Genomic DNA, 23489 nt, shown 5'->3' on the forward strand with positions numbered 1-23489 from the left:
ACCACATTGGTTTGTTGAAGCACCATTTCCTCTGTTGCTTTCTTTTATGGGGAAACTGTGATATGGTTGGCTAGTTTGTTCATTCTCAGACTTGTGACATGGTGCCTGACATTTTGTATTTCTATAATAACTGTGTTCTTACATTCCCTGTCAGTTTGTTTTTCTGGCTTTATTCAGAGTGCATGGTTCTACCGCTAGTGTTTTGACTTGCCAATCAGTTTCCTGAAAGACAATCGTAAACTAACATTGACCTGAAAATGGTTCCTGTGTTTAAATCGTGTTCCAGTGTCAAATCACTATTCTTTTAACAGCAGTATCTCTTTCAGCTGGGAGCTGTAAGCAGCATCACATTCACTTCTGACTTCATTATCACTAGGCTCTTTGCTTGTTAACACAGACTACTAACTTGCCCTGCCTCTTGTTTCTTTGCTCTCTGAATCATATTCAAGTGGATGTTGAGCAGTAAGACTAGAATGAAGAAATCTACTCAAAACCGCAGTGTGTGTGTGTGTGTGTGTGGGCCTAGTCTAGTTATAATTTAGTGCTAAGCCCTCAGCACATAGAAGCATGCCTTCACATCACAATCTCCTTTTGCTGTGACTTTCCACAGTAGGCTAACCTAGTTCTATGTGCAGACATTGTGCTGTGTGAGCCATACATAATAGCTGCTTCATAATTATTTTAGCATCACATGAGCAATGGACCCCACACCCTGTACAGTAGTTCAGATGAACTTCTTCTAAGCATGCATGGAATGAGGAGGAACATTGTACCTAGCTATTAATGATGAGGGGAAAATACATAGTTACAATTGTGTTTTGTTTTGCTACTGCGGGCAGCGTTAGCTAGAGACAGCCGGCTGTCCCTGCGCCAAAACGCAAGTATTTTTCATCCCATAGTTCTCCATCTTTAAAAAAAAAAAAAAAAATGGTGAGCCAACATATTTTCAGCACTTTTATTTCCCTGACTGATCAAAACAAATTTTCTCGTGCTCTGTTTATCTGCAGCAGACATATCGTGAGCACTATGTTTGGAACATGAAATCACAATAGAATCGCAGTATAGAATTGCAATCCATATCGTATCGGCACCGAAGTATCGCGCTAATATCATATTGTGTGGTCCCTGGCAATTCCCAGCCCTACTAGCTACATTATGTTTTTGTATTTCAGACCGCTGCCTTGACAATTGCCCATACAGGACTGCGGCTCCCAGACCCAACACAAAAGCGTATTTGTCCAAAAACATCTGCTGCCACCACTGCCCATCGGATTAGTAGCTTCTCAGTGGTTAAAGGCTGCAGCTAGCCACAGGGACCACTGGACAGTGGACATGGCATTGGTCCACACCACAACAGTACCCACCAATGCCATGTTGTTTCCACCCCTCAGTAGTCAATGGCTGGATGTCTTGTCAGGGATGTAGACTAGTGGTTACCCATCACTCAGTGTTGTGGTATGGTGCAATAGCAACCAGGAGAACAAGTGGTGGAGCTCTGAGCTCTCTGGCCTGTCAAACAACCTGCCTTTACCCAGCATGCTAATGTATGGGGAGGGTGAGTCATCATGACCCAAGCTGTTTCCACTTCCTCTGTTCCTGTCAAGGGGTTCTATCTAGCCTGTCAAACTTGGCACCTCCATGAGTGAGGATGAAGACTTCACTGAAATACTATTGACTAAGGCTACAGTATGAAGCCCACAGGCACTACTTGTCATTGACAGCTCTGGCAATTTGGGCTAGCAGGTGCATTCCAGCAGGATACAATTAAGGAGTAGCCAACATTTTCTCTTGCAAATTAGTGTTAGTCCTTTACCCTGCCAATTAATTCAAAGTCAGTGACTACTTGCAACACTTCAAATGGATTGACTAGGCAAACAACGTTCTTGTATCCGCTAGGCATAGGCCTATATGGTTTGGGGCGGCAGGTAGCCTAGTGGTTAGAGCGTTGGGTCAGTAACCGAAAGGTTGCTAGATCGAATCCCTGAGCTGACAAAGTAAAAATCTGTTGTTCTGCCCCTGAACAAGGCAGTTAACCCACTGTTCATAGGCCGCCTTTGTAAATAAGAATTTGTTCTTAACCGACTTGACTAGTTAAATAAAGGTAAAATAAAAAAATAAAAACATCTCGATTTGAATATCCCAGAGGGTTTTACATGAACCTTTTGTGGCTGCTAGATAAGGGAGGAAATTATGTTAATGATTGACTTGCTAGTTATCCCTCTTATTTTTTTATGTAACGAAAACACTTCCTTATGCTGCCATATCCAGCACTGGGGTCACATTCCTCACATGCCCCTCCCTTCCTCCGGACAGTGACCCTACACACAGATGTGGTGTGATACGGAAAGTAAAATCAGAGGCACGGCTGTGCCATGAAAACAACAGTTAGTCGTACATTCCTCCAATGGGTCTTCTCAATGAAAAAGTCCATGAATCCACTGGAGTCGTATCTGGTCTGACAACTAAAGGGATTGTATTGTGCCTGCCATACTCCATCTCCAACCAACAGCCTTCGAGTTGACCTTTACCCTGTTGATTCAGTTCGTCCTGGGCAGCTTTGGCTGCTGTAGGCTGGGCTAGAGTGGGTTTGTACATAACAGGCTACATATTTCCCTTTTAGGACAGAGGTTTAACAACTGATGATGAGTTTCACTGGAAGGCATATCCCCTGAAACTGTACATTGTACCAATAGAGGGAAAAAGACATCCCGTTGTCATGAAGTTTAAGATATCTGGGTTTTGTTAAACTGTGAATAAATCTACTTTGTTGCTACTTCGGTTCTTAGAAACTTTCAGTGTTGCAATTACTGTGATGATACCAGTATCGCAATACTTTCCCATGACAAAAATGAAAACACACGAAGCAGACAAACCTCTTTGGTCTTTTAAAACCTCTAGGGGCTAGGTGGGACGCTTGCGTCCCACCTACGTAACAGCCACTTGCAGCCTGTGGCGCGATTTTCAAAACCTTAAAAATCCTATTACTTCAATTTCTCAAACATATGACTATTTTACAGCTATTTAAAGACAAGACTCTCGTTAATCTAACCACACTGTCCGATTTCAAAAAGGCTTTACAACGAAAGCAAAACATTAGATTATGTCAGCAGAGTACCAAGCCAGAAATAATCAGACACCCATTTTTCAAGCCAGCATATAATGTCACCAAAACCCAGAAGACAGCTAAATGCAGCACTCACCTTTGATGATCTTCATCAGATGACAACCCTAGGACATTATGTTATACAATACATGCATGTTTTGTTCAATCAAGTTCATATTTATATCAAAAACCAGCTTTTTACATTAGCATGTGACGTTCAGAACTAGCATACCCCCCGCAAACTTCCGGGGAATTCGCTAACATTTTACTAAATTACTCACGATAAACGTTCACAAAAAGCATAACAATTATTTTAAGAATTATAGATACAGAACTCCTCTATGCACTCGATATGTCCGATTTTAAAATAGCTTTTGGTGAAAGCACATTTTGCAATATTCTAAGTACATAGCCCAGGCATCATGGGCTCGCTTATTTAGACACCCGGCAAGTTTAGCACTCACCATAATCATATTTACTATTATAAAAGTTTGATTACCTTTTGTTGTCTTCGTCAGAATGCACACCCAGGACTGCTACTTCAATAACAAATGTTGGTTTGGTCCAAAATAATCCATCGTTATATCCGAATAGCGGCGTTTTGTTCGTATGCGTTCCAGACACTATCCGAAATGGTAAAGAAGTGTCGCGCGCATGGCGCAATTCGTGACAAAATTCTAAATATTCCATTACCGTACTTCGAAGCATGTCAACCGCTGTTTAAAATCAATTTTTACGCCATTTTTCTCGTAGAAAAGCGATAATATTCCGACAGGGAATCTCCTTTTCGGCAAACAGAGGAAAAAAATCACAAAGGCGGGGCGGTCGGGTCACGCGCATAAGCCCAGAGTCCCTTGATCGGCCACTTGAGAAAGGCGATAATGTGTTTCAGCCTGGGGCTGGAATGACGACATTCTGTTTTTTCCCGGGCTCTGAGCGCCTATGGACGACGTGGGAAGTGTCACGTTAGAGCAGAGATCCTTAGTAAAAGATAGAGATGGAAAAGAAGTTCAAGAAATGGTCAGACAGGCCACTTCCTGTAAAGGAATCTCTCAGGTTTTGACCTGCCATTTGAGTTCTGTTATACTCACAGACACCATTCAAACAGTTTTAGAAACTTTAGGGTGTTTTCTATCCATATGTAATACGTATATGCATATTCTAGTTACTGGGTAGGAGTGGTAACCAGATTAAATCGGGTATGTTTTTTATCCAGCCGTGTCAATACTGCCCCCTAGCCCTAACAGGTTTTAACAATCTGCTGTATTTAAGTTGTGTGCTATAGCTTGGAAATTAAATAAATGTGACTCTGGATGATAACCTAATGATGTTTGTTTCTAACATTTAGGGCTGTTATCCTAAAGAAGTTAAAGCCTCATGTTTTTGTTTACTTGCCACGGTACTAACAAGTATCACCATACTGGTATCATGCCGGCCCTAGCAATTACTCAGAGCAAATATTCAAACGAGGACTAACCTTGTTCTTTTAACCAAACATTTCAATTCAACTAAAGGCTGTTTTGCATGATAGTGTTGTGTATCACTTCTCAGAAACACCAGCCCTTGCCAAATTGAGCCATATACAATGAGCCGTCTCTTTAGTCAAATAATTGCATTTCTCTTTAGTCTATTCTGCTTTATTCCACTGGTGTTGCATGTTAGTAGGCTGTGTGGGACAATGCATAGGAGATGTCATGCCCATGTATGGGGGTTGATGGAGGAAATCTGAGCGTGCTCTGTTTTGTTTTCATACAAGGCCCCTCTGTTTCCTGATTAATTAATCTTCTTCCCCTGTTGTCACATTAAAAAGCCCACCAGCTCTTGTGTTTCTGTCCATCAGTGTGCCACACTAGACTGCTACTGTCATTAGTCTATTTGTTGGGGGGAGGGCTAAGAAAAGATGGTGTAAATCTCTGAATATTTTCTCCCTGACTCATTCATGTCATGGCAGGCCAGGTGTGGCCCCTGCTTGTTGACGAGTTTTTACTCCCACACACTAGGGCCATCATGACAATACAATCTCTGTGTGTTTTTTTACTGTGGGACCATTACCCCAGCAGCACTGTATGAGCTTCTCTCTTTAGGTAATTATTCCCAGAGCTGTGAAGCACAGAGTGTCCTCTTCATATCAAACACAGCATTAGCTGATGACCATACATTTCTTAATGGTGTTTTAAAATAGCTTCTCAGGTAGTAGGCTAACACACCAACAGCTGTGAGAATCTCTGAAAGGAACCAGTCATCTCAGCCAATCTCTTTTGTACTTGTTTTTTGTATGTTGACTTAGTAGTCTCCTTGCTCATGACGTTATAGACGGGTTGGTGGTTTAGCAACACAACCTGACGCCTGGGCAACTGTGGGGAAAGACAGGGTTGGCTTAGATTGTTAACAGCATGTAAACTATATTTAGTCTCCAATGTTTATTGAAAACATAAATACATTTGCACAATGAGCTTGTCTCTCAAATACATTGTTACAGTTGTTGGTTAGCTAGCAAATTTGAGCTATATTAGCATAGACGTGACCTCAGTAAAAAAAAAAAACTCAAAACAAGACATGGTATCAAGATAAAACTAGCTTGAAAGAGCCACCTATGATTCCCACTTCTTGTTATTGTTGCTTGGTATCTGGCCATCCAGAATCACATGGCCTTCTGCCCCATTTGAAGCGTGCCCATTGTTTTCATGACGTTGTCAGCTAACCAGTCTACAACCAGCTAGCAGGTGGACTGCTAAAACGGCAACTCATTTGGCTCTTATCCTCAGGTGTGTCCGACTGTTCGTATCTGACCATTCTTTAAAGCCTTTGTTGACTAGGAGTGGACCAATGATAACGTTTGGCGGATGAGCTGTTCTGTGCGGCAGTGAGTCTCGCGCTCCAGCTGTGTGTGTAAGCCTGTTTAGCGTGGCTGCTGTGCTTCATGGTGTCGCTGTGAGTGCCAGTCCCTCCCTCCCTCCCTGGCCGTGCTCCGTCTTCATTACCCAGAGTTGTGTGGAGGCACACTGTCAGAGTGTGCTCTTTAGCATCTGTGTCACAGCTCTTTAATGAAAGTGATGGCCTATGTCTAAATCTGAGCCGGTCTTCATGCAGGTGAGCTCTCCTCTCAGGATTATGCTTTGCCTCCACAGTTCTCTCCACTGTCACACTTAGCCGTACTCTTGACTTCCTGCGAACTGAGGGCTTCATCAGCGGAGAGCTTGGAGACTGGGTAGATGTGCTCATTTAACAGATTTGGGACTGTCTGGGAGACATTTCTACCTGCCTCGGCTCTCGCCAACCTCTTGTTTTAACGTTAAGCATTTGTTTTTTCACAAAAGGCATTTGTTTTTCACAAGTGGCAACAGCTTACTTTTTTTGTATTTTTTGACATCCCTCCTTTTTAAGAATAATCTTTTTGCTGTTTTGCTTTCAGCTGTTTATTCATCTAATCTCCTCAGATCCACTTCTAGTCTACAGACGCATTCTGGAGGTAAGAGGAAAATCGAATGTGGAAAAAGGATTATTCTCCCCAGATGAAATGGTCTGCTGTCAACACTCTCCCTTCATAGAAAAGCATTGTTCCTGTGCCACACTGTTGTGCTTAAAGTGTTTTTGTGTTCCAGTCTAGCAGATGTGAATGTTATTTTTTTTCTCCCTCAGTATTTCTTGAGCCCTTTCAAATTCAAATCTTTAAACGCTCTCAACTCTAGTACACAGCTGTCAGGGAAGAGGCTGTATTTTCCACTTCGGCAGGATCCTAAGGAGCCCCTCACTGTGAATGAAGTGGGATCATGTTCCCACCAATGGGCAGCTCTGGAGACACCAGACTGGACACACACAGTCTAGCCCTACCGACCGGACTGACTAGTGAGGAGCAGTTTGAACGTTTGCCCAGTGTTGCCAAGCTGTCTGGGCAGAGGAATATTCTCAGCTAGCATCAGCCATTATAGTAGACAGTCTCAATAAAGCTCTAACACTGCAACCAGCCAGCATAGCATCAGTCAGCCAACAGCTGAGTTAGATATGAGCAGGAGCCAGTGTGCTGTTCCTATGGGACTAGCTTTCATTTTAACCTGAAAAAGAACTGAATGAATGGCTGCTTCCATCCCGTGCTGATTGCTAAAAGTGTGACCGTTGCATCTAACAGCTCTTTAAAAGCCTCCTGTTTCTACATTAATGTCCCCTCACTTTCCTGTAAAGTTACAGGGTACCGCACAGTGACAGAACCCCAGGAGAGAGGGGTAGCCTTGTGTGGAATTGCGATGCATGTCAGTGTCCCTGTCTTAACGAGCAGCGTTTATCCCCTAGCCAGAACTAGATAAGTGGAGAGTTTTATCACAGCCGAGCGGTGGAAGCAGGGGCTGCGCCGCTGCTGCCTCCGGGAGAAAACTCCATCTAACGCTACTGATGACTACAAAGTTTTTAGTGATTTCTCCTTTCTTTTCTCTGTGCAGGTTTGCCTTGCTCAAACGGTGAATGAGTTTTTCTCATTAATTTCAACCACAATCACTGTAAGGAGAATTCAAAGGAACTGGATATCTCTAGCTTCTGTTCTAGGCTATATGCCTATAGGCTAAACATACACATACTTAGGTAGTACAACTGTTGGTGTGCATGAAGTCTTTGTCAAGGTTGCTCATAAGGCAAGGCAATCTAGAAAGTAAACTCCCTTACCTCAGAGTGTAAGATAGATTTATGGTCTAGTGGTATGGTTGATTCTGGGTTTACTCTGGAATAGGGCTGTCCCCGACTGGGGAAAAAAAAAAAAAAAAGTGACAAACTTGAAATGGGGCCATGGTAAGGTAAAGGAGAAGTCAGATGTGTCGAATAAATTTGACTAGTTGTGGAAAATACTGGAAATAAAGAGAAGGTAAAGAGCAAGCACTGCATGCATATGTGTGCCAAACAGGTGCTGTTAGATGACTATAGCTTTGACTGTTTGGAACAATGTAAACACTAATTAAATGATAAGCGTGCCAGAGTAAATTCTTTGTAAAAAAAATGTTTAAGCCTTTATTCAACTAAATTGGGTCAGCCCTACTCTGGAGTGTGGTGTACTGATGACCAGGTTTTGATAGCAGTTGCTTACATAATGGTACTACTCCTCAGCTTTATTGAAGAGTATGTAAGCCTTTTTCATGTCTTAGTTGTGACAGACTTTCAGCATGCTTATAGAGAAGACCACTCAACATGTACTGCACTGACACAAATGACTGATGATTGGTGGAATAAATTGATAAGAATGTCAAATTAAATGTATTGGTCATGTACACATGGTTAGCAGATGTTATTGCGAGTGTAGCAAAATGCTTGTGCATCTAGTTCTGACAGTGCAGTAATATCTAATAAGTAATCTAACAATTGCCTAATACACACAAATCTAAGTGAAGGAATGGAATAAGAATATATACAGATAAATATATGGATGATCAATGACCGAGCAGCATAGGCTTGATGGTATAAAATACAGTATATACATATGACATGAGTAATGCAAGATATGTAAACATTATTAAAGTGACTAGTGATCCATTTATAAACTTCTCTAGGGCCAGTGGGACGAATTCGTCCCACCTACGTAACAGCCAGTGGAATCCCGTGGCGCGTTATTCAAATACCTTAGAAATGCTATTACTTCAATTTCTCAAACGTATGACTATTTTACACCCTTTTAAAGACAAGACTCTCGTTAATCTAACCACACTGTCCGATTTCAAAAAGGCTTTACAACGAAAGCAAAACGTTAGATTATGTCAGCAGAGTACCCAGCCAGAAATAATCAGACACCCATTTTTCAAGCTAGCATATAAAGTCCCATAAACCCAAACCACAGCTAAATGCAGCACTAACCTTTGATCTTCATCAGATGACAATCTTAGGACATTATGTTATACAATACAAGCATGTTTTGTTCAATCAAGCTCATATTTATATCAAAAACCAGCTTTTTACATTAGCATGTGACGTTCAGAACTAGCATACCCCCCGCAAACATCCGGTGAATTTACTAAATTACTCACGTTAAACGTTCACAAAAAACATAACAATTATTTTAAGAATTATAGATACAGAACTCCTCTATGCACTCGCTATGTCCGATTTTAAAATAGCTTTTCGGTGAAAGCACATTTTGCAATATTCTAAGTAGATAGCCCGGCATCACAGGGCTAGCTATTTAGACACCCACCAAGTTTAGCCCTCACCAAAGTCAGATTTACTATAACAAAAATGTTATTACCTTTGCTGTTCTTCGTCAGAATGCACTCCCAGGACTTCTACTTCAATAATAAATGTTGGTTTGGTTCAAAATAATCCATAGTTATGTTCAAATATCCTCTGTTTTGTTCGTGCGTTCAAGACACTATCCGAAGTGTAAAGAAGGGTGACGCGCACGACGCGTTTCGTGAAAATATTCCATTACCGTACTTCGAAGCATGTCAACCGCTGTTTAAAATCAATTTTTATGCCATTTTTCTCGTAAAAAAAGCGATAATATTCCGAGCGGGAATCTGTGTTTTAGTACAAAGAGAGAAAATAAAAACATGGGGTCGCCTCGTGCACACGCCTCAGTCTCATAGTATTCTGACCGACCACTATCCAAACGCGCTAATGTTTTTCAGCCAGGGGCTGCCTCGACATCATTCAGCTTTTTCCCGGGTTCTGAGAGCCTATGGGAGCCGTAGGAAGTGTCACGTTACAGCAAAGATCCTAAGTTTTCAATAAAAAGAGTCAAGAAGCTCAAGGAATGGTCAGAGAGGGCACTTCCTGTACAGAATCTTCTCAGGTTTTTGCCTGCCATATGAGTTCTGTTATACTCACAGACACCATTCAAACAGTTTTAGAAACTTTAGGGTGTTTTCTATCCAAAGCCAATAATTATATGCATATTCTAGTTTCTGGGCAGTAGTAATAACCAGATTAAATCGGGTACGTTTTTTATCCGGCCGTGTAAATACTGCCCCCTAGCCCTAACAGGTTAAAGTGGCCAATGATTTCAAGTCTGTATGTAGGCAGCTGCATCTGTGTTAGTGATGGCTGTTTAACAGTCTGATGGCCTTGAGAGAGACTGAAAAATAGCTTCTCGGTCCCAGCTTTGATGCACTGACCTCGCCTTCTGGATGGTAGTGGGGAGAACAGGCAGTGGCTCGGGTGGTTGTTGTCCTTGACAATCTTTTTGGCCTTCCTGTGACATCGGGTGCTGTAGGTGTCCTGGAGGGCAGGTAGTTTGCCCCTGGTGATGCGTTGTGTAGACCACACCACCCTCTGAAGAGCCCTGCTGTTGTGGGCAATGCAGTTGCTGTACCAGGTGGTGATACAGCCCGACAGGATGCTCTCAATTGTGCACCTGTAAAAGATTTGTTTTTTGGGTGACAAGCCACATTTGTTCAGCCTCCTGAGGTTGAAGAGGTCTTGTTGCGCCTTCACCACACTGTCTGTGTGGGTGGACCATTTCAGTTTGTCCGTGATGTGTATGCAGAGGAACTTAAAACGTTCCCGCTTCGCCACTGCTGCCCCTTCGATGTGGATAGGGGGCTGCTCCCTCTGCTGTTTCCTGAAGTCCACGATCATCTCCTTTGTTTTGTTGTTGTTGAGTGAGAGGTTGTTTTCCTGACACCACACACCGAGTGCCCTCACCACCTCTCCGTAGGCTGTCTCGTCGTTGTTGGTAATCAAGCCCACTACTGTTGTCGTCTGCAAACTTGATGATTGAGTTGGAGGCGTACATGGCCACTCAGTCATGGGTGAACAGGGATTACAGGAGGGGGCTGAGCACACACCCTCAGTGTTGAGGATCAGCGACGTGGAGATTTTTCCTACCTTCACCACCTGGGGGTGGCCCGTCAGGATGTCACATGGCGGGGTTGAGACCCAGGGCCTCAAGCTTAATGATGAGTTTGGAGGGTATTATGGTGTTGAATGCTGAGCTGTAGTCAATGAACAGCTTTCTTACGTAGGTATTCCTCTTGTCCAGATGGGTTAGGGCAGTGTCATGGCGATTGTATCGTCTGTGGACCTATTGGGGCGGTATGCAAATTGAAGTGGGTCTAGGGTGACAGGTAGGGTGAAGGTGATATGATCCTTGACTAGTCTCTCAAAGCACTTGTGACAGAAGTGGGTGCTATGGGGCGGTAGTTCAGTTACCTTTGCCTTCTTGGCTACAGGAACAATGATGGTAATCTTGAAGCATGTGGGGACAGCAGACTGGGATAGGGAGAGATTGAATATGTCCATAAACACACCAGCCAGCTGGTCTGCGCATGCTCTGAGGACACGGCTAGGGATGCCGTCTGGGCCGGCAGCCCTCCGAGGGTTAACATGTTTTAAATGTCTTACTCACGTCGGCCAAGGAGGAGAGCCCACAGTCCTTGGTAGCCGGCCGTGTCTGTGGCACTGTATAAAAGTTATTTTGTTGGCATTTACGCATGTCCCCATTACCAGTAAAACATAATCAAAACCTGTTTCTTTCACTTACTTGCTGTGCTGTTTCGTTGTTCAGTCGTTTCATTCTCAACCAGGATTTTCATCATACTTGTCAAGCAGTGAAGTTTCAGCTCTGTCTGTCCGTGGCCTCTCTTCCTCGGTGCGCACTGTCACTGTGTCCGTTTCCATCTTGTCCAGCTGTGTATGTAACATTTCACGTTAACCCGGTTTCTTGTTTGCATCGAAGTAGCAATCCTTGTACCCAGCATCGAGCATGGTGGCGACACAGTAAAGAGTAAAGGAGGGAATGCCACCGAATCGCTTGTTCACAGCCTCGAGTACTTTTGTAAATTTTAACACCACGGTCTGTGTTGGCAGTTTTGTTGAGCAGGAGTTTCAATGCCATGACAGAGAGTGTCACATCTGCTGCAGGCGCAGTTGATGAGCTTATTTCTCCAGTCAGTTGTTCAAATGGAGCTAGCTAGTGTGTTCATGTTCTCACATGCCATTGAAATGGTAGCAGCGGCATGAGTACCAGCACATTCTTGAGCATGTACTGTCAGGCTCATGGGGCTGACATCGCTGGTCCAAATGTCGTGAAGCAAATGGTAGTGACGCCCATAGCAAGTAGCTCATGGATGTGTGTTTCAACAATATTGTGTAACTCCGGTAGGGCAACACCTGAAGTATACCGCCTACTTGATAGTGTGTACCAGGGCTCAAGGTGCTCGACCAATCGGCGAAAGCCAACATCATCCACGACAGAAAACGGTTGATTGTCAAGGGCAGTGAATTCCATTATCTTGGCGTTTTAATGGATTTCCCATTTTGAGTTGTCTCGCTGAAATGTTCTTCCTCTTTCAAATGATTGTTCGACTTGAACTTCTTTAGTTGTTGGAAGTGTGTGCTTAGTATTTTTCTGCTTTTGTTCTGTGTAGCACTTTATTTTTCGTGTCATTATGTTATATAGGTATGCACGTCATTACGTTATATAGGTATGCACGTCATTACGTTATATAGGTATGCACGTCATTACGTTATATAGGTATGCACGTCATTACGTTATATAGGTATGCACGTCATTACGTTATATAGGTATGCACGTCATCTACCTACGTTATATAGGTATGCACGTCATCTACCTACGTTATAGGTATGCACGTCAGCTTTGACATCGGTTTTGCACATCGGCATTAAACTAGACATCGGGCCGATGCTGGCATTTTTAGCTAATATCGTCCGATTTCCAATATACTCACCGATATATATCGTGCATCCCTACCTCTCCCACATGTGACCTACTTGTTGTGTGTTTGTACTGACATGTAGGTGTAACTGATAATGCGCGCGCACACACACACTATGTTAATGTTGTTCTTAAATGTATGTAAATTGTAAAGTCTTTTGTCTGTAATGTATTTTTCGTTATATGTCCGACCCCAGTAAGACTAGCTGTCACCATTGGCGTCGGCTAATGGGGATGCTAATATATCACATCAAGTTACTAATCTATGCTTAACCACCTTTGAGGGTTTTCACACTCTCTCATTACCGGTTCTCAGGCTGACTTTTTGTGAGAAGTGTTTCCCACAGTTCATAGCTCAAATTGCAGCGTTTTATAGTACATAGAAGGAAGGAAACTTCAAGAAATCTAAGCTGTTCATTTGGTTTGCTAACTTTCTAGCTAAGTGGCTATATTTTAATATCAAGCTTATTTTCTTACAGCAGAGATATTCATACAGCCCAACCCTACGCATGGCATACGTCGTCCAATGAAATGCTTACTTGCAGGTTCCTTCTTGACAATCCAAAAATAATAAGGAATAATAACAGATAAGAATATGAAGATAAAGTAAATGGCTCAGTAGAATAGAATACATTTTTTAGCATAAGTATAATACAGGAAGGCACAATTTTATAGTCCAATATTTACACGTGTTATGGGGAAGGGGGTCAGTGTATAAACTGAGCAGTATAATAAGAGTCTGGCAGCAGCCATTGTGATGTTTGTGGCATGAATGTGGATGTGTGCTAAGGTGCGGAGAATTGGGGCAGATGGTCAGTCCAGTTCAAGTGTTGAGCAGTCTGATGGCTTGTAGTTACCAACAGTCTCAAGGACAGTTTCTATCAGACCTCATGCTCCGATACCGTCTGCCCGATGGTAAGGGAGAGATCAGTTCGTGGCTGAGGTGTGTGGGGTCCTTAATGATGCTGCATGTCTTACTCAGGCACGTTTGTTTTTATGTGATGTCCTGGAGCATAGTCTCAGTGACGTACTGGTCCGTCTTCACCACCCGCTGGAGTTCCTTGTGGACGGAGCAACTCCTGTACCAGGCCGTGATGCAACCGGTCTGGATGCTCTCGACGGTACAGCGTTAGTATTTGGAGTTGACCCAGGGCGGCATGCCAGATTTCTTCAGCCCCTTAGGAAGCAGAGACTCTGTTATGACCTCTTGACATGAATGGTGGTGGTGTTGGTCCGTGACAAGTCCTCAGTGATGTGGAAGCCAAGGAACATTAAAAATCCTGACTCTCTACTGCAGTCCCGTTGATTTGGATTCGGGTATGTTCCCTCCTCTGCTTCCTGAAGTCAACAATCAGCTCTTTTGTTTTGCTGACATGGAGGGAGAGGTTGTTGTCATGTCACCACAATGCTAGGTCACTTACCTCATCCCTATAGGCTGACTCATCGTTGTTGTTTATCAGGCCTACAACCGTGGTGTCGTGCAAAGCCAACATGAATAAGGTTATGTAATGTTTTATACTTTTTTTCACAGTACATCAAATTTAAAGTGCTCTGGTGATTAAATTGATTAAAAAAAAAAAAGATCCCATGAAATTGGAAGGGAAACAAAAAATCTCACTGAAGTTTGACAAATGGCAATTTTTCCGTGTTGGCTGAATTTCTCTGCTGTAATGTGTTTCTGGGAGCAGGGGGAGGGAAGATGAGATTGGGCTGGGGATTGGATCACATCAGTGTAGAGATGCCTGGAACCCTGCTAGGAGCTGTAAATTATGACAATGGTGTTTGTGTCAGATAATAAAGTGGTCTGAGTCAGCAGGAGGCAGAGTAAAGGGTGTCTAGCTAGCTGCTCTTGATGGGAATCACTCAAGGTCCCCATCATGGGAAGGGGAGTGGGGATATCTTTGGCAGCACACTGCAGTCTTGTGCTTATCATCTACTCAACTTGTGGAAGGTGGTTCCCCCCAGCATTTCAACACTAAATCTCTTACACGCCCTCAAGGCATTCAAAATGTGTTTGCTGTAGCCGATTTTGTTTCACTTTATTGTTTTTACTATTGCTGCAGCAGTTTTAGATGGAATGGGAAAAGTGAATGAAGCAAATATTGAGCTGAAAATAACCATTGGGCCTCTATAGTATTGTAGTATCTTGTGGGTGCAGATGTCCTTCAAAAGTGAAGCTATTCTTAGTCCCAAAAACAGTGCTTGAGGAAGTAACATCTTTATCCAAGGCAGGATGAAATGGAAAACACACACACACACAGTAAGTCTAAATCAATGGTGAGAATGACAGAAATACACACAGCCTGCTGTTGTATTATTCATAAGATACTTGTGAATCTAGTCAAGGCTAAAGCTTTCATAATGAGGGATTATGTGTCATGGTCTCGGGTTAAAAATAATTCCTAATAGACTAGTTACGTTTTGAAGTAGTGCTGTTCTGAAGTTTTGTCACTGCACCCCATGCCTACCTGCTAGTGAGGAATGAGTTGTTTTGACTTTTTAATTGGCCATTAAAAGTCTGTTTTCACCTCTGTTCCTGCAGGTCAGTATGGAAACCCTCTGAACAAGTACATCCGCCACTATGAGGGCCTGTCTTACGACACCGAGGCCCTGCACAGCAACCACCAGAGAGCCAAGAGGGCCGTCTCCCACGAGGACAAGGTCCTGCAGCTTGACTTCCACGCACATGGAAGGTACGTCACACTCTTTAGTCTACTGTACATTTAAAAGTTCATAAGAGATCTAGCGTTAGCCTGGCTGACAAATCTGTAGTGCTTTAGCCAACTCATCTGATTATTGTTGTCATGCCATTCATTTACCAATTATTGACTGACATGACAATGTCAGAGAGGTTGGATAGAATACGAACAGATCTGGCTTCTGCTTTCCAGGCAAGTCGAGCGTCACGCCCAACTCAACAAACCTGTCGATGCTCGTAGTAAATAACTGACGTGTTTTCCTGCATGAGCAAAAGCATTTTTTTTCAAGGGAGCAATCTCCCAATGAAGTCTTTGTGGGGTTTTGGATTACAGCAATATCTTAACATGGGATCAGGAGCAATCCTGAGCGCAGCAATCTTGTGAGCCAACATTGTCTTTCCCACACTGGCTGGGACATTGAGAGAGCAGTGTGGTAGAGTCTGGCATGGCATTGTGCACCAGCGTGATACAGGGATAGCCTACTGGAAGACAGAGGGTGTTCACTGGTGACCAGGACTAAAGTGTTGTTATATCAGCCTGCAGCAAGCTACTTCTTCTCACAGGCCCCCACCTATTCCTACCAAACGTTTAGTATTCTGTCCTAGGCTGACTCTGTGCCTGTCTGTATGTGGGATGAGTTGATGGTTATTGGGTTATTACATCCAGCCGATTGTAGTCTCCAGCTATCTCTGACCTTGACTGATATGATCACCAAGCAAAACACAAACCTAGAGGTTAATATGAGAGATAGAAACGATGTACATACATCTAAGAGAAGTGCTGCTGTCTGGTTTTTGGTTAATCCAAAATGCTTTGTTTGGGGAATGATGGCCAGGAGCTCGCTCGCTCCCCTCCCCCACACATAATCTACTGTTTCTATTTCAGATGGTGGATAAAGTCTTACCGATTTGGGGACTAGCAGTCCATGTTACCACCTGTCTCTTAACTAAGATGACCCTCTCCTTCCCAACAGGGCAAAATCCTCTCTGTCCTCCTCTGACAGTTCACAAACCGTCAGTACAGGACTGTGTTTTATTCCGCCAGCTCTGTTCTCTCTCTCTCTCCTCTTTGTCACGGGAGCGGTACTGAGTCCTGACCTTGATGTGTGGATTCACTCCCAGTGGAGGGAAGAGGGTATCGTCCTCTTGTGTAACAGACAACAGCAGCAGTGCAGACTGGCAGTGCAGACTGGCAGTGCAGACTGGCAGTGCAGACTGGCAGTGCAGACTGGCAGTGCAGACTGGCAGTGCAGAGGTTCCTTTGGGAGCTGCAATACAGCTAGACCTATCTCTGCTATAGTGTTACCTACCTTCTAATACCAAAGCTACTGGGCAGAGAACTCTTGTCACTGGAAAGTTTTTGTGTCTGTACAACATGTGCATGTAACTTTCCCGTCAAATGATGATATTCATGTCAGTTTTAACCCATCCCCGGCTTAAATCCCATCAGTCCTATTCTGTTCAAGTAGACCCATTCATTTTCATAATGGCACCATTTTATGTTTTGGAAACATTTACTTTGGGTGATAGCAGGAACTCTACGCTGTGTTATCTGTATTTCCAGCTAGCAGTGTTGTGGTCTCCCAGGGATGGTGAGAACAGGCTGCAGCGGTCACTTCCTGGTTGTCTGTTTCAGAGGACTGTTTCATTCACTGCTTGTTCTGGAGATAGCCCTGCAGGTGTTCACATTGTCTCCCAGTAACTACACCAGATGGGTGGAATGGGCTAGTATGTCAGTTAAGCAGTCACAAAACACTGCCTCCTCTCTGTGTAGAACAGAGCTCATAATTACTCAGTGCCTCTGGACATGAAGGGGAAAATGCAGCTTTTCTGGAGACGACACGTCTTGTACACCTCCCACCCTTCACTGTGCCTCGAACGAGCTCATCAACCAACCAACACTTTCAAACTGGGACACACGCACTTGTTCGTATTTACATACGTACATTCATTCGTACATTCATTCGTTAATACGTACATTATGTACATACATACATACCTACATTTGAAGTCGGAAGTTTACATACACCTTAGCCAAATACAATTAAACAAATCTTTTTCACAATTCCTGACATTTAATCCAAGTAAAAATTCCCTGACTTAGGTCAGTTAGGATCACCACTTTATTTTAAGAATGAAATGTCAGGATAATAGTAGAGAGAATGATTTATTTCAGCTTTTATTTCTTTCATCACATTCCCAGTAGGTCAGAAGTTTACATACACTCAATTAGTATTTGGTAGCATTGCCTTTAAATTGTTTAACTTGGCTCAAATGTTTCGGATAGCCTTCCACAAGCTTCCCACAATAAGTTGGGTGAATTTTTACACATTCCTCTTGACAGAGCTGGTGTAACTGAGTCAGGTTTTTAGGCCTCCTTGCTCACACACGCTTTTTCAGTTCTGCCCACAAATGTTCTATAGGATTGAGGTCAGGGCTTTGTGATGGCCACTCCAATACATTGACTTTGTTGCCCTTAACCTCTTACATCTAGACGTTCCGCTAGCGGAACACCTGCTCCAATATCCAATGATAGGCGTGGCGCGAATTACAAATTCCTCAAAAATACAAAAACTTCAATTTTTCAAACATATGACTATTTCACAGCATTTTAAAGACAAGACTTTCCTTTATCTAACCACACTGTCCGATTTCAAAAAGGCTTTATAGCGAAAGCAAAACATTAGATTATGTCAGCAGAGTACCCAGCCAGAAATAATCAGACACCCATTTTTCAAGCTAGCATATAATGTCACAAAAACCTAGAAGACAGCTAAATGCAGCACTAACCTTTGATCTTCATCAGATGACACACCTAGGACATTATGTTATACAATACATGCATGTTTTGTTCAATCAAGTTCATATTTATATCAAAAAACAGCTTTTTACATTAGCATGTGACGTTCAGAACTAGCATACCCCCCGCAAACTTCCGGGGAATTTACTAACAATTTACTAAATTACTCATAAACGTTCACAAAAAGCATAACAATTATTTTAAGAATTATAGATACAGAACTCCTCTATGCACTCGATATGTCCGATTTTAAAATAGCTTTTTGGTGAAAGCACATTTTGCAATATTCTAAGTACATAGCCCAGCCATCACGGGCTAGCTATTTAGACACCCGGCAAGTTTAGCCTTCACCAAAATCAGATTTACTATAACAAAAATGTTATTACCTTTGTTATCTTCGTCAGAATGCACTCCCAGGACTGCTACTTCAATAACAAATGTTGGTTGGTCCCAAATAATCCATCGTTATATCCGAATAGCGGCGTTTTGTTCGTGCGTCCCAGAAACTATCCGAAATGGTAAATCAGGGTCGTGCGCATGGCGCAATTCGTGACAAAAAAATTCTAAATATTCCATTACCGTACTTCGAAGCATGTCAACCGCTGTTTAAAATCAATTTTTATGCAATTTATCTCGTAACAAAAGCGATAATATTCCGACCGGGAATCTCCTTTTCGGCAAACAGAGGAAAAATCACAAAGACGGGGGCGGCCAGGGCACGCGCCTAAGCCCACAGTCCCTTGATCGGCCACTTGAGAAAGGCGATAATGTGTTTCAGCCTTGGGCTGGGATGACGACATTCAGGTTTTTTCCGGGCTCTGAGCGCCCATGGAAGACGTAGGAAGTGTCACGTTAGAGCAGAGATCCTTTGTAAAAGATAGATATGGCAAAGAAGTTCAAGAAATGGTCAGACAGGCTACTTCCTGTAAAGGAATCTCTCAGGTTTTGACCTGCCATTTGAGTTCTGTTATACTCACAGACACCATTCAAACAGTTTTAGAAACGTTGGAGTGTTATCTATCCAAAGCCAATAATTATATGCATATTCTAGTTACTGGGCAGGAGTAGTAACCAGATTAAATCGGGTACGTTTTTTTATCCAGCCGTGAAAATACTGCCCCCTAGCCATAACAGGTTAAGCCATTTTGCCACAACTTTGGAAGTATGCTTGGGGTCATTGTCCATTTGGAAGACCTATTTGCGACCGAGCTTTAACTTCCTGCCTGATGTCTTGAGATGTTGCTTCAATATATCCACATAATTTTCCTTCCTGCCATCTATTTTTGTGAAGTGCACCAGTCCCTCCTGCAGCAAAGCACCCCCACAACATGATGCTGCCAACCCCGTGCTTCACGGTTGGGATGGTGTTCTCCGGCTTGCAAGCCTCTCCCTTTTTCATCCAAACATAACGATGGTCTTCCCTGTAGCTCTGTTGGTAGAGCATGGTGTTTGCAACGCCAGGGTTGTGGGTTCGATTCCCACGGGGGGCCAGCACAGAAAAAAAAAAAAAAGTATGAAATGTATGCATTCGCTACTGTAAGTCGCTCTGGATAAGAGCGTCTGCTAAATGACTATAATGTAAATGTATAATGTCATTATGGCCAAACATTTCTATTTTTGTTTCATCAGACCAGAGGACATTTCTCCAAAAAGTACGGTCTTTGTCCCCATGTGCAGTTGCAAACCGTAGTCTGGCTTTTTTATGGCGGTTTTGGAGCAGTGGCTTCTTCCTTGCTGAGCGGCCTTTCAGGTTATGTCGATATAGGACTTGTTTTACTGTGGATATTGATACTTTTGTGCCTGTTTCCTCCAGCATCTTCATAAGAACCTTTGCTGTTGTTCTGGGATTGATTTGCAATTTTCGCATCAAAGTACGTTCATCTCTAGGAGACAGAACACGTTTCCTCCTGATCGGTATGACGGCTGCGTGGTCCCATGGTGTTTATACTTGCGTACTATTGTTTGTACCTTCAGGCGTTTGGAAATTGCTCCCAAGGATGAACGAGACTTGTGGAGGTCTCCAATTTTCTTTCTGAGGTCTTGGCTGATTTCTTTAGATTTTCCCATGATGTCAAGCAAAGAGGCACTGAGTTTGAAGGTAGGCTTTGAAATACATCCACAGGTACACCTCCAATTGACTCAAATTATGTCAATTAGCCTACCAGAAGCTTCTAAAGCCATGACATCATTTTCTGGCATTTTCCAAGCTGTTTAAAGGCACAGTCAACTTAGTGTATGTAAACTTCTGACCCACTGGAATTGTGATACAGTGAAATAATCTGTCTGTAAACAATTGTTGGAAAAATTACTTGTGTCATGCACAAAGTAGATGTCCTAACCGACTTGCCAAAACTGTAGTTTGTTAACAAGAAATTTGTGGAGTGGTTGAAAAATGAGTTTTAATGACTCCAACCTAAATGTATGTAAACTTCCGACTTTAACTGTACATACATGCATGCATGCATGCATACATACACATACGTGCACAATGAAACACACACATTCTTTCTTATTGTGCGTGGTTGCGTCACTGTCCAAGCTATTAGAAAAGGTGTTTCCCCCTCTCTGTCTCTCTCTCTCCTTCGCCGTGGCCTGCTGTGTGTGAAGGGTGTTGTGAGACCTAAAAATAATCTATCCCAGGAGCCCTGTCGTTTTCAACACGCTCCTCCTTTTCCTTTCTTCACCACTGTCTTCTGAAGGTTTTGTGTGGGGGAATGATCAGAATACCCCCTCCTGTACTGCTTTCACTCTGCGGCATGACATTATTAGCCCCTTGGAAACAGCAGGAGCTGCTTGTGTGGGAGGCAGTCACAGCTAACGTTAACTTCATGTGAACGTTTTCCTCAGCCATGTCTTTTCTGCAAGCCCTTTTTTCTCTGGTGTGATGTTCACCCTGGATTGTTGTGTGATACTCACATCAGGTGGTTTAACAGGCCAGGTATCTGTTGTGAAGAAAAATGATTGAGAGGATGGTGCACAACAGTACATGTCTTTATTCATTCACCCTGTTTGGGCAGTCCATCTAACATTCCCCTGAATTACCAACATTCCAATAATGGTAGTGGAATGATTGAATGTTTGGGTTGGATAGTTCTGAGGGCTTTTCAGATCTCCATTCCAGCCGTTGAGCACCGCCCTTATGACTGAGAACATGTGATGAGGGTAACGTCTGAGCTAGCACACCAAGGGCGGCATTCAGCCTCCAAACCCCACCCCCAATTTTTTTGTGTGCACTTTCTCTCTCTGTCTAGCATGAGCTGGAGGGAGTTTCTTAAATTGACTTACACCAGTCTTTCTTTTTACATCCAGTGTGAACGAGTGCAGACTCAAGTAGAAGGGTTAAGAATCAGACTGCCCAGCTGATATTGACTTCTGTAAGTGAAGACTGAACTGCTGACTGTTTCCTCCTCCCTGTGTGACCTTTGTATTGTGTTGAGCATGCGGTCTTACTCCGCCTCCGTCACAGCCAAGGCAGTGGTGTCTGGTGATTAGGAGGCTCTTCACAGAAAAGCCCTTTTGTTTGCCCACACTCACATCACTACCACTCCCCTCCTCCCATTCCAACACTATGAGCAGCTAGATCAAGGTACCCGATAGTGCAATCCTGAGGCTTTGTACAGTGTAGGATCACATGCCAGGGTACAGAACAGTACAGAATACACCAAGGGTTCAGTGCCAGGGGAGAGACTAAGGGAATTAGTAGGCACCGGGCTTTTCTCTTACAAGGTATTTCACCTCACTATGACAAATGGGATCAAATAAAGGTTCCTAGCTAACTGAAGCGAACAACCGCTACAGTAGAGCATTCCTTTTAGTAAGGGGACAGGACAGCATGGTTCAGAGAGAGGCCTACACCTCCCAAACAGTCAACACACCAGTGGTCTGGTTCAGAGCGGAACCCCCTACATGAGTTATTCCAGGCCACCATACAGCCAGGGTGCGTGTTCATTTGTGTGCGATTGAGCGTGTGTTCAGCGTGATTATCCTGCTCATCTATCTACCTCAGACTGGGGTTAACATGTTAAGCCACAGTGAAGCTGCATGCCACAGGTCAACTAACATGAACCCTGCCACTGTAATCTCTCTAAGGTGAGTTTGGCCTTGCAGTGAACTGCCTGCCATGACTGGGTTGGCCAGAAGGATGGACGATTCTGCTGCTGCATATATAGCCTGTAGTGTTTTGTAGGTGTGGGTTCTCATTTGTGTGTGTTTGTCTTCGGGCCTATACCTGTCTGTGTGATAATGTATTATCTCATGCCTGGTTAGTTGGAGTCTTTCCTTTATCCAGTTCCCCAGTCTGTTTTCGGGGGTTTGGACAGGAGATAAGGAAGTGTGAAAGTCAGTCCCACTGACTGTGGGCCTGAGGCTGTGCTGGATACAGAGAGAGGCTAGCCGTATGACTGTCAGACGCTCAGTCAGGCACTGAATCATTTAACAGTCAGCTGCTACCCTTAGTCTAACTGCACCTCTATTGGTTATAAAAACCTCCTCTACCACTGTGAAACACGGCCCTGTTTGTTAAGTCATGGACGCCGCTGTGTGTGTACGGTGTGTACTGTTAGTGTGTGTGCGTTGTTTTTCATAGCCTTGGCTGTTCCGTGGTACACAATAACCAGTTTCTCTGCCCTTGGATGAATGTTTCATGGAGCACTAATGATGTCAGAGCAACCTAGACAGAGCGTGGCAGAGATGGAACGCAGCGCTACGCTGGCCCCAGCCACAGCTACCCACAATGCTCTATGGCTCCCATGAGCCCTCTGTGAGGTCAGGCTTGATCAAGAACAAGCATTTCTCTCTCTCTCAGGTGGACCTCCAGTGCACAGCTAGTGGTACTCAGTACTGCTCCTCTCAGCCCACACCGTCTCCCAGCGCCTTGTTTACTTCATGAATAATCAGGAAGTTGTTCAGAACCTTTCCTGAGAACCAGCAGCAGGAAGGAAGATCTGTTATTCTGTTTTCAGTCGTTTTGTTTATTTATTTTCTAGATGTTTAGTTTCTAGGTTGAAACCCCCTGTGGACCATTTAGTCATTTTTGGCAGTGTCAGTGAAGTTCTGTGTTGGTATGATAACAATTTGATGGGAAGACTCAAAGTGGCTCTTAAACATAAACACATTAACAAAGTCAAGCGCTTAAAATTAGTCTGTTTAGGGCTCAACATTTTAACGCTTGACAAGTAAAAACAATCACCCAGAAATCACAATATTAAACAAGTACTCAGCAGAATGGGATCAGTGTCCTCCA

The 23489-nt window shown here is 43.4% G+C and overlaps 1 protein-coding gene across 1 annotated transcript in view; it reads left to right on the plus strand.

Annotated features, from left to right (window-relative positions):
* Positions 1-23489, plus strand: part of adam10a (ADAM metallopeptidase domain 10a) — an 88006-nt gene that overhangs the window by 10447 nt on the left and 54070 nt on the right. Inside the window, exon 2 of the mRNA XM_014126901.2 lies at positions 15292-15442. Coding sequence (XP_013982376.1) covers positions 15292-15442 — 151 coding nt within the window. The remainder of the gene's footprint in view (positions 1-15291; positions 15443-23489) is intronic.

Source organism: Salmo salar, chromosome ssa11 (assembly GCF_905237065.1).
Source record: "Salmo salar chromosome ssa11, Ssal_v3.1, whole genome shotgun sequence".
NCBI lineage: Eukaryota > Metazoa > Chordata > Actinopteri > Salmoniformes > Salmonidae > Salmo > Salmo salar.